Here is an 11,857-nt window from a genome sequence, read left to right on the forward strand (position 1 = left end):
TCAGAAGGAAAAGGGGGATGCAAAAGAAAAGGAGGTCACAGAAAAGGATCCTTCCCACTCAGACACTCTTGAAACTGATGCGGGAAAGGGGATAGGGAAAGATGGAGTAAGAAGTGTCCATGCTGCAGTATCAGCATTGATAAAGGAGGCAAGGGGAGAGGGAAGGAAACGGCGTGCCACAGACCCAGGAGAGGCACCCTCCACAGAAGAGACACACGCTGCTAAAATAGTCAAACCATCTGCCAAACACAGAGGAGAGGAAGGAAGCATGTCAGACAGTGAGGTGTCCACAAAGGAACGGAGAGGAAAGAGGAAGCTAGAATCAGTTCTTTCCCAAGAAACAAATTCCAAGAGGTCAAGACTCGAAGGACACAAGGAGAGCGGGGAGTTGAAAAAGAACAAACGGAAGAGAAAAAAGAAACACAGGGAGGAAAGAAGAAGGGATAGAGAAACAAAGAAGGGGAAGGAAGATGTCAGACTGAGAGTGATTCCCAAGTGAGCTTTCATTTCTTGATTATCTTAACTTTGTAATTGTTTTGAGTGCTGATGTCATATTTCTGTGGAATTGATGTATTGAATACAGAACAGGCACCTCAAAGTTTTTATTTTCACCCATGTCATTACAGGAAAGAGTGGTTAAAACTCAAGAACCAGTACCTGACCATGCAGAAAGCAAATATGTCAAACTTGAAGAAGTCTTTGGTAACCTTGAGCTCCAGCCACCAAAATGGCAAGACAGCTGGAGAAGCAAAGCAGCCAGCAGGTAGGACAATGCCTGAAGTGAAGCCGGTATATTTTACCTACATCTCCTATGATCTTATTGCCTGTTCTCTGTCTTGCAGTAACAGGGCTCAAAACACCAGGCGCACTTTTGCAGACCCAAAATTAGAGATGTGCTCTTAGCACTTTTTGGCTGTGGTTTGCACCTAGAAATTTTTGTAGGGCTATGTTTGTTTACAGCAATTCTTTACATGTATAAAAAAGTGCTAAGAGCACAGCTCTAATTTTGGGTCTGCAGGTGTGGCTCTCCTCAAACACCTACATTTAACGTCCTATCCAATCCCTTGGATAGGATGTTAAATGAAGGTGTTTGAGGAGAGCCACACCTGCCATACTGATTACAAAGAGTAGGGGTTCTTCACAGTGTGGGTGATCAAACCTTGCAGTCTGGTCTCCAAGTTGATATCTTGAAAATGTGATAGTCACCTTATGTCAATCCTTCCACAAATGTGGTAACTCTCTCAAAAAAATTAGGTTACCGGTAGGTACACCAGGGCCCTGTAGTAACCACTTTGTTCTGTTACAGAAGCAGAGAAGACAAAGGTAGAGAGGAAAGCCCCTGAGTTTGTGGAGGGTGTTGTTGTGAAGGTGACACCTGCTGAACCTCTGGAGTCCAGACAGAAACTAAGGGTCAGTTCATAACAAGTCATCTAACATTCAGCTGTTCTTACACAACCATGAGTTAATAAAAAGTCGTATCAAATAATTTCTTGAAAGTCAAGGAAGAACAGAAAAGGATGTTTATAGGTTGTGACACAGGGCTGTCTCTAGGACCCGTCCCTCCATCCTCGGAAGGAAATTTATATGTTGTGACGGACATAAACTAAACCCCGTCCATCCAAAAATCTGAACTTTGGACATAAAACTGCTGAAAATATATTTCTGTGAACTTAAAATGACAGATTGTACAGTGAAGATCAACAACCTTGGGCCCTAAACAATGATAGTGGGAAAGAAAAAAATCAAAGAGAGACAGCCCTGATGTGATGTGACATGCTAATTGATGCTGCTGTTTGTATTAGGACCAGCTGCTGCCCTGTGGAGACATTGCCTACCTGGACATACAGGAGGGCATGACAGAGGGTTATGTCAGATTCAAGACTTCCATAGGAGCACAGAAGGCAACTGAAAAATATGGCGAGATAGTCACTCTAAAAGGTATGGATCTTACATTGGCACCTTACGTCAGGTAAGATACTGACGTTGGAAAGTTTGCTCAATCATAAGTCTCATATTTTACCTTGTGGTTGATTGTTAAGGTAGCTGTCAATCAATTGTAGCTTGACCAGTGCTATCCCCAGTGTAGTGGATTTATCAACACTGTTCTGGCTTGTGTACAACACTTCAGTCATCATCATCATCATCATGGGCGGGTTGTCCGGACCAGGTCCACCCTCTTCTTCCAGACATATGTCATTCAAGTACATAGAAAAACACAAAACCTTGTTCTAGCATAATGCTTGTCCAACATTACAAAAGCCTTAAGTTCTGGGGGATGACATAATGGTTTCTAGACGTTTCCCTCCCACTTTGAAGTCAGCACATTTTGCCGCCTAACTCCAACCCTAACCTCAATGCTAAACCTAATTCTTAACCAGCCCTTACCCTAATTCTAGCCATACAAATTTATCTACAGTGATTTCAGGACTTAATTTAACCAAATGTACAGGTGACGCATACCTGGACATGCAGCAAACTGTCCTGGTGGCAAAATGTCACCTTGATCTGAATTAATCATTGACCATGATTTGAATGTCATATATATTTCAGGAGAGGAAGAGAAGGAGTACTGGGACAAGGTCACAGCAGACTGGGAGAAAAAGTTCCAGTCACCAACCCAGAAAGAGAAGAAAAAGAAAAAGAAGATGAGGGGAACAAGGAAGGTTTGTTTGGAACTTTTATTTCATATGTCTGAGGGAAAACAACAAACAGAATTTTAAGTTGTCATTCTACCTGCCATCAGCGAGAATATTAATGACCCAAAACACAAGACCTGTCACACAGCACGAAAGTCAGTTGGCTGATGAGTCTGGAAGCTCTAAATTACTAGTACATATTCAGCAGTAATATGCCTGGTGTTCTCTTGAATATCCCACAATTTTTAGTGATTGGTCAATGTTTGAATGTTCCCTTTTTGCAGTTGCTGGAGAGAGCAGAAAAGGCAGCAGCTCTACAGAGAAAACACATTCACTTTGATGGAGACTGAAGATTGTTGAGAGAGTGGTGAACAGTGGTCCGCATCACTTGAGATCATTTAGAACTGTGACAACATTGTAGTGACCACACAACAAAGAATGCAGCTATGAAGTTCATGATGTCTTACTCGGAACTGTATACAAGGAATTAAACATAACATGTAATATGCAGTTATACTACACAGTACATACTCATGTACTAGACCAAACATTGGTCACTTTGAATTTAGAAAGACACTGCTAATTTGGTAGCCTGAGTAAATCACGTTTATAGTGGCCTTCCCGTTTAAGTCACGCTTTTGACGTGCCGATTATTGCCTTGGGCATTGAGTATGTACGTACTATCCAATTACTGCTGAAGCTCCTTACACTCGCTGCTTTTTTTCAGGGCATTGAGCGTAGGGAGTCCCGGCAGTAACCGGATGGTACACCCAGGCTAAGGTTGTGTTTCACAGACTACTTATATAGGTGGTCTATTTTAGTGTTATCAAATATCACCAGTATAGACATTTTTGATGTGAAATGACTTCATTATACATTCAATTGCAAGCTGAAATGTAAGGCTTTGATTAGATTATCACATCATCCAAGGTCCTGGTAGCCTTTTAGATCTTAACTGACATTAAGCAGAGCACTTGTTGTTGTACATTAATGCTGAAGCTGCATCTTGTAAAAGTAATACAAATACATGTATCTTATTAAACAGTATCACACTATTACCTGAGGAAAAATCAAAGATAGTCTGTTTTTAGATTAGTTGATATTATATATCACTTAGGAATTGTGCCAAGAATATGGTTGCAAGTTGACTGACAACCAACACTCGCCACCGAACCATGTGGAAAGAGACTGAAAAGTTGGAAGACCTCATTGTTAAGAGATTGATTGACAAGATATCATAATGTTTCTGGAAGAAAGCATGCTCTTCTAACTTTATGTGTAGTGAGCCAGAATTGAATTGTGTGGCTGAACTCAGGCACTTCCTTCGATTTCCAAATGTCCAGTGTCTTTTCAAATCATAAGTTACCAGGGTCAGATGATGATCTTCCTGTTTCTGTTGAAAATGCAGAGAACAAAGATAGAACAAAGTATTTGTGAACATGTTTTATGAATTTTCAATGTTAGTTTGAATATTCATCAGTGTTGATAGAAGTCATTCTGAAGCATCATTTTGAAGCATAGTTGAACCATAATTCTCAACACAACGATTAATTTTGATTTGCCCAAATTTTTTACTATTCAACTCTTTATCAAGGAATGACCAAGACTGTGGTTAGTTAGACAGTAGGAAATTTGAATAATTCCAATTTTTATGTTGGAAATTAACGTTACAGATCAATGTTGCATTGACATTTTGTCAGTTTGTAGCAAGTTTGTGAAGGTCATCGACTTCCGATGGATGAACATCACCATCAGTAAGTTGTAATTTTACAGTTTTCAAAGCAGTTTGTTGCTATCATTTACTATGATGATAAAATGTATGCCACACTTAAAAGTTACATTCAACACAGCAATGAAAAATTAAATGGCACTGTTGATGAATATATAGTCAATGAGCTTTCATCTACTCAGTATGGTCAAGGAGGTTGAAAAAGGGGAACCATCTTCATCCCAGCAAATCTTGTGGTCTGAGACCCTTTGATTAAAAAAAAAAATTTTAATATCTCATACCTCTGCCATGACATGTCTGTGAAATATTTAGAATATCTGTTGAATAGTTAGGTCTAGTCATATCATGAGCTATAACAATGCATCGGTGCTTAATTAGTGATCATTGGTCTCAACAAGGAGGTTTTAAACTTCCTTGGTCTCAAGCCACCCAGCTCCCTATGGACTATGCCACACACGCTTCATTTGTTCCAAGGAACACACAGATCACGCAGACAGGGCGTGATTCCAAACATTATCTAATTACCTGTCAATCATTATGCCGAAGACGTCGCTGGGGTTCATCACCACAGAAGTAGGTCAAACTGACGGAATAGTACACTAGATGTCAGGGGGGAGGGCCCCTCTGTAATTTGCCCTCCATTTTGTAATTTTGAGATAATGGGAATTATCACATAACAAATTGGTAACGTTAACAAATAAAATGGGGTCAAACTGTCGCCTGCAGAACGTTTAACTTTTCGTGCCTGAAGCTGTGGAAATTTCCATCAGTCTATTAAGTCACATGAATCATATTGACCAATGAGAGGGAAGCATGTCATGATAGAAACTTCCAGCAAAACGCGACACACCTCCGAGGACGTGAAGGCTACACTCCTCTCGTATACTCTTATCTACAACTGCCAATATTTACTTACTTTCAGTGCTTTTATATGGTGTAACGGTTACAAGTAAGTTCTTACATTTGCAATCCAGTAAGCATTGGGCACCCCACTGGCATGTTGCAATAAGGTCACGGTGACCGCAATTGTCGAAAGCAGACCGTTTTGTGGAATCGAAAGTTTATCTACAAGTTAACGTCATAACTCGAAAATATGAAGGGAGTCATGCTAGGATACAAGGAATCTTGGTTGTTGGAAACGCGTTCAAGTCTTGCGCAAGAGTTGGAGCTTCGGACGGACAGATCCTACACAAGTAGGGTGAGTTGACAATTTATCGCCTTGGGTGTTGAAAGAGTAGACGTTAATAGCTTGACAGTTTCTTTAAAATGTTGACCTCGTTGGCTTGACTTTCGATTGTCAATGATAACAATGGTGTCGGGTTGCAAAAGGTGCTTTGACACAATCTGACCAAAGTGATTACTTCTATCGCTAACAGTAAAAACCAAGTACCATTAAAGCTATAAATAAGAAGTATTCTGAAACACCCAATGAATTTTTTTTGTATTCAAAATGAGAAATTACCGGGTGGTTGTTTGCTTTTGTTGAATAAAAACTTAAACTTAATAGAATATTTTCAACCACCTGAGTTTGATGGAGAGCGATATGACGTTAGCAGAAAATACAGACTTCAAGTCAATATACTGTATAATGAGTAAGTGACATACATGCAATGAGTTGCATCAGCCTTCTTAAGTTCTCAGTCGGTGTTTATGATGTTATGTATTGGAAATCAAACACTAAGTGCAAACAGGACCCAAGGGGGCCAGACCAAGGGTCAGACTGACCCAGCAATAGTACAAACAAGGGCTTCATCTCAAAACAGAGTATAAGGTCCAGTTTGTTTTAAAGTATATTTGCAGCATTCTGTACATTTTTCTTGTGATTCATCCACTCTATGGTGTGTAGTGACATTTAGTAAAATTTTTCTTCTCTTATCATATCATCAGGATACTTTACTCAAAGCGGCTGCCCAGGGAGATAAACAGAGAGTTCTGACTCTTGTGCAAAATGGAGCCGATGTCAATGAAGCTGACAGAGTGAGTCTATGTCATCAAGTTTTCATTGTTCTTTAATTGCTTGTTGATATGTTTGAGATCTTATTAGCTATTGATGGTAATGAAAACAATTTAACAGTTACTGTCTTGTTATTAGTTATGGGGGCACACCCCAGTTTATTTGGGGTTTCAAATGGAGGCGGCACACCCTCAAGTCTAGCGACCATCTCTTCCAGGGAATTATCCTGAAGCAAAATAACTGGTTATGGGGTGAGAGGATATTCCTTCAGCTACAAGACCAACTGAGTTTCGATCCTTAAACTTCTTTAATTTTAAAAAATTATAGGGAAAATTATTTTCATGTCAAAAATAATGCATAAAATCGGGCATTTTCGCATTGGATAAAACAGATGAAGCAGATTTTTCCGGCAAGCACGACTCATACTGCCAGAAAGAAGAAAGTCTAAAGAGTAATCCAGCCAATTATGAAGAAAATTGTAGTATTACAGTTTTTTTAATCATCCAAGACGCGCGTCATGGCAACTTGGCTTAACACAGCGCTTCAGAGGTCAATCTAGGTCACCAGCCTGATTACATTCAGGAGTAGGAATATCCCGGAAGTAAGGCGCGGACCAAAACACAATTTGCACCAAAAACACATCATTTCCTACGCTTTTCAGCCATGTAACCGTTTAATGTCATTTCGCAGGAAATAATGAGAAATCTCAACTCAAACATAGACCCTCGGAAGCCTTTCGTCACTTTTTTGTCGCGCACTACCTCGGACCCCTGTCGCGGAAGAACTGGGGTGTGCACCGTTAAGTCCTGACTAATATGCCATGTCATGATTTGTGATGGTAAAGTCAACTTGTCAGTGATGGTCAAGGTTTGGTCTTGCAGGTCAGAAAGCTTGATGACATAAAAAGACACACCCAAAAAAAAAACCTCCTCTGTTTGGAGGGTAGGTGTCATGCATTTCAAATTCCGACTCTTGTAAGTAAATACACCCAATAATGTTTTTTTTTTTTGTCTTAATTTTTCCTCAGTATGGCAGGACCCCATTGTACTTGGCTGCCAACAGGGGGCATGTAGCTGTAGTCCATGTACTTCTCCTGCAGGGTGCCAACGTCAACCACATCACAAAGGTAAGAACAAGCGCCTGCAAAATCATCTTTAATGCACAAGAAATGACCAAACACATGTAACAATGGTGTCACAGGCCAATTCTCGAAGTAAGAGGTTGCCAGAATGCCAAAAGAAGCTAAAATTGATGTATTGCTCGGACTGATTTGCTGTGGAAGCTGTTGCCTCATTTCTATCTAGAGAGGTGAGAAGTGGTATGAGTATGAAGCACAGCCGGAAACATTAATGTTTCCTTCATTTTTTTCCTATTGTCAGTTTTACAGACCAAGGATAACCCCCTGGTATAGACTTGAATAGGTGGCTATGTCTGAGTATGACAGTTATTGCATGTCCAATCTTTAGTAATATATAAGAGCCATTTTTGTCTTCTAATGTCCATGTTTGGTATTTTGCATTGAAACTAGACAGGAGAGACAGCCTTGTTGACGGCCTGTAGAGGGGGTCACTCCTCTATTGTCAAAAGCCTCATCAACTTTGGTGCAGACCTGGACACAAGGACCAAAGCAGTAAGTACACATCATGAAGTTGCAATTTGTAGACATGATTAACAATTAATGATAAAGGACATATCTGTTGGATTTTGAAGGAACTTGTATGGATGTCGGAAGCTTTGGCCCATTACAACTCTGCCCATGGCTGATCAGATGCACCTATTTAACACCCCCTGCTTAACTCAGCCCAACCTATCCCTAACCTGAATCCTATCCCTAACCCTGGCCAAGTTGACCAGGGTATTGGGTCTAGTTGACTAGGCGGAGTTAGTATCACATAAAAGAGCCAATTTGTCTTGATCCCACTTAGGCCCTTTGATGTAACTTCAAGTGTAGTCCATTATTTTATTTCAATTGTCAACCAAGTTTGATCCACATCTCTATATGCCATCTGTAAGATCATTTTGTGTGGCTGAGTGCAATTATACCTTTATACTATTCAATAGTACAATTATATATTACAGTCAAACCTGCCTAAGAAGACCACTCACAGGACCAATTAAACCTGGTCTATGGTGACAACGCTAACAGTTATATACAGGATTCCTAACGCTTATTTTATACTGCTTGAGAAAAATTAACCAAGGAGGTTAAAGTTGTTGGCCAATGGTGGTCATTTTTTAGAGGTGGTCACTTGTACAGATTTGACTGCATTGTCTTTGAAGTTTGACTTTATAGGTTTAAATGGCACATAAATACATACCTTAGAAGTATCAGAGTCAATTAAATCAATTGTGCTAATATACATTTTTAGTCTGGCTTCACCAAACAAATGTCCTGACACTTCTAGGGTTGATATCTGTAATGTATTCATGAATTTTACGCAGCTCATGACTTACAATGCCCTCTGCTTCCTTTCAGTCCCATAAGATGCACACCTGTGTGCTCTTAGATTACTAATGGACCAAGTTTAAAAGGTCTATCTTGGTAAAGGTTGTACAAGTTTTCTTGACTTTGCTAGAAATACCCAGGGTTTGCTTGAAATATTCACAGATAGTGAGTAAGTGCTCTGCAGTGGTTTTTCTTCAACTGAATTTGAGGAAGGCTTAATGTTTTTGATAATGTAACATTTTACATTTTAAGAATCTTAGTAGTAGTAATATTAGTAATCTTGTAGTTCTTTGTATGGCAATGTGTAGGGAGTCAGATTTTTTTTACAAATCATGGTGACTAGAGTTAGATATATTTGCCTACAACAATAATCTTAACCTTGAATCTTGACAGGTATGGTAATCTGGGGCAGTGGCTTGTCTAGATAAGTGAATTGTTTAGACATAACACCTGTCCATATCTTTTTAACATTCTCCTTGCAGCCTAAACCAATCTCCAAATCTAATACAAAAAGTCGGCCGCATTTTGACAAATGTGATACCAAAAGTTCACCTCATGTTTTGCTATTGCTACTTCAATATTAGGGAAATTGTGGTTACCAGAACTAAAGGTAGCAAGCAAAGAACAGTTGTGATGAAATAAAAGGCAATGTTTCAAAATTTCAATTCAACTTCGTCTTGCTATGTACTTATGGAGGCTACCCAAAAGGCTCCTTAAGCACAGAGAATGTCAAACTGAAATTTTATAATCTGTACCATTGAATTCTATACTAACAAGTTGTTCACATGTGTATTGCAGGCAGGAACAACACCGTTGTATGTTGCAGCAACCAACGGCCATGACACCACTGTTGGCCTCCTCCTGCAGGCAGGCGCAAAGGTCAACCTCACCAGCGATGTACGTCACTAAGAGTCCAAAAACTTCACAAAACCTTAAGTTTAGAGTTGTTGTCCAAATAACACAGTAATATAGGGTATACCTGACAGGAGCCAGCCTGTAGAATTGGATATGATAAAACATTCATCCTGTAAGGTGGCATCGCGTGTCTGTATTATCTGAATAGACAGTAATTATACAGTCAATGTTCCACGCTCTTGATGTTTTGTCCACGTTATTTCCTCAGAGCTCGTGGACAGCACTTCACTCTGCAGCTTCTCGAGGTCATGACAAGGTCGTCAGACTCCTCCTCCAGCACTGTGCTGATGTCACAGCAGCTGACAGGGAGGGACGGACAGCAGAGGACCTGGCAGCAGAAAATGGCTACTGTTCAGTAGCTAAGACTTTGAAAGAAGAAATTAACAAAAGCATTAAGGTGGGTATAGATGACAGTAAGTGTGGGTGAAGATGACAGCTAAACTTTAAAAGCGTAATAGGTGGATGTTACATCATTTTTGTGTGCTGGAGGGTGAACATTTTCACTGGTTAGTACCTCAGATTTTACAGTAGTAAAGTTCTTTGTATTAGCGTATACTGTACTTAGAAACATGGCCATGCTGTGATGTGTTTATCTCATGAAGAGTTATTTCTTCGCAAAGGTTGGCATCTAAAATTCTTTCCTTTCCCCTACAGATGAGGTGATGCAGCTGAAAGATGTGGATGTCTGAGTTCAAGACAGACGTAGTGATTGTACAGAATATTTATAAATCCATCTTGAATATGTTTTTTCAAGATTTTGTAACAATATGACTGAAGTACGGTACAATGTACATAGGGACATCCATTAAAGGTCTGCTACGCAGTTTTTTGCGCTCAAATTTGAAATATTCTAGAACTAAGAAATCTCAGATTTACTACTACTTTTTGACACTTTTTGACACTTTTGTGTCATTATTTCACATTTGCAACGTAGAGAATTAGCCTACAAACATTTCGTCCTACGCGCGCTGTAACTTTCTGACCTCCCTAGTTAGGCACCAGTGAGAATTCGAACAAGAATCAATCAGCAACGGTTCGTTCGGAAGAAACAAAATGGCTGAAACCCAGCGCGGGTGTGCAGATTCACAGGTTTTCAAATGCGCTCGCACGGCGAAAATATCGACTCCCGACATACCTTGAATAGTGTTCCGTAACGTGGTAGGCTTGATTCAACTAACTATATAAAGAAATGGCCGGAAAATGGATTTTTTGTTTTCAGTCTGAAGCGCAAAAAAGTGCGTAGCAGACCTTTAATGCTGCATCATCATTGTTTTGTATGGTGATTTTAAGATGGTATTTTAAATTAAATAGTGCTCGCTTTCAGACACTCCTGTGTAAATTTTGCATTTATGATTGTTTTTTAATGCATCTTTGGGTTTTTTAATGCATCTTCAGAACCATTGAGAATTTGAAACAATCCATAGTGGTTTTAAAGTAGCTTGTAATATTAAGATTTCTATGCTGTTTGTTTGATTATTCATCTTTTTTGTGCATTTCCTTGTCCAGTCTTCTCTAAATGATGTTTCCAAAAAAACTAAAACACAAGAAAGGCAAGTAGAAACGGTCTCCTGACTCCCCGGATTCGAACCTGCGCCAAGCCTGGGTTGCCAGTGCACAAACCCAACACCACTAACCACCCTGCCAAAAGGTCAGACCCTTTGGCATGGTCAGTTTGGTGACAACCCCTTAACACTTTTCACAATCCATTCCAAAAAGAAAAAAGGGTTATTGTTGTATATGACTTGTCTATTTTTGTCTATTGCCAACATGTGTGAGTGTGGAGAGAAGTGTAAATCACAGTCAAAGTAAGACTACTGTGATATCTAGTAAGGTTTTTTTAGTTGTTTTTATCAGGCTTTCTATTTTTTATTGTATCTTGTATTATTAAAACCTAAGGTTTGAAAGTTGAAAAAATGACTAAATGCACAGAGTATGGTACAAAAAATGTATGACGTGATAGAGCAATAATTAATACTCGATTCTTGTACATTCAAGTCTGTGTAACCACTTACTTTACCGTAACTTTACTCTAATACTAAAGAAAGGCAAAGACGGTTCGACTAGATTCTGGTCCCAGTGAAGTACATTTATTGGAGCACAACAATACAATCAGGTAGCAGCAATGACAATCAATGCACAAAGGAATCCCTAACCATGACACGAGCCGTTCGACAATA

The 11,857-nt window shown here is 39.5% G+C and overlaps 2 protein-coding genes across 4 annotated transcripts in view; both read left to right on the forward strand.

Annotated features, from left to right (window-relative positions):
• The window catches only part of LOC118410966 (la-related protein 7-like), a gene marked incomplete in the record, with an annotated part of 8,056 nt that extends 3,539 nt beyond the window's left edge, over nucleotides 1-4,517 (forward strand). The window contains 6 exon segments of the mRNA XM_035812950.1: nucleotides 1-495; nucleotides 627-763; nucleotides 1,307-1,410; nucleotides 1,803-1,938; nucleotides 2,551-2,663; nucleotides 2,921-4,517. Coding sequence (XP_035668843.1) covers nucleotides 1-495; nucleotides 627-763; nucleotides 1,307-1,410; nucleotides 1,803-1,938; nucleotides 2,551-2,663; nucleotides 2,921-2,986 — 1,051 coding nt within the window.
• Nucleotides 4,518-5,168: 651 nt separating this feature from the next.
• LOC118410967 (ankyrin repeat domain-containing protein 29-like) lies at nucleotides 5,169-11,666 on the forward strand. 3 transcript variants are annotated; one of them, XR_004830627.1, is made up of 8 exons: nucleotides 5,169-5,563; nucleotides 6,253-6,342; nucleotides 7,347-7,445; nucleotides 7,848-7,949; nucleotides 9,564-9,662; nucleotides 9,889-10,077; nucleotides 10,335-10,485; nucleotides 10,931-11,666. XR_004830627.1 is itself a non-coding variant. In XM_035812951.1 (7 exons), exons 1-7 carry the CDS (start codon nucleotides 5,459-5,461, stop codon nucleotides 10,341-10,343), a joined length of 693 nt encoding a protein of 230 aa, XP_035668844.1. In that variant the 5' UTR covers nucleotides 5,170-5,458; the 3' UTR covers nucleotides 10,344-11,666. The 3 variants fall into 3 exon arrangements, 1 of the variants encoding a protein (XP_035668844.1); XR_004830628.1 differs by having other exon boundaries at nucleotides 10,335-10,477; nucleotides 10,936-11,666; XM_035812951.1 differs by having other exon boundaries at nucleotides 5,170-5,563; nucleotides 10,335-11,666.
• The last annotated feature ends 191 nt before the right edge of the window (nucleotides 11,667-11,857 follow it).

Source organism: Branchiostoma floridae, chromosome 3 (genome assembly GCF_000003815.2).
Source record: "Branchiostoma floridae strain S238N-H82 chromosome 3, Bfl_VNyyK, whole genome shotgun sequence".
Taxonomy (NCBI): domain Eukaryota; kingdom Metazoa; phylum Chordata; class Leptocardii; order Amphioxiformes; family Branchiostomatidae; genus Branchiostoma; species Branchiostoma floridae.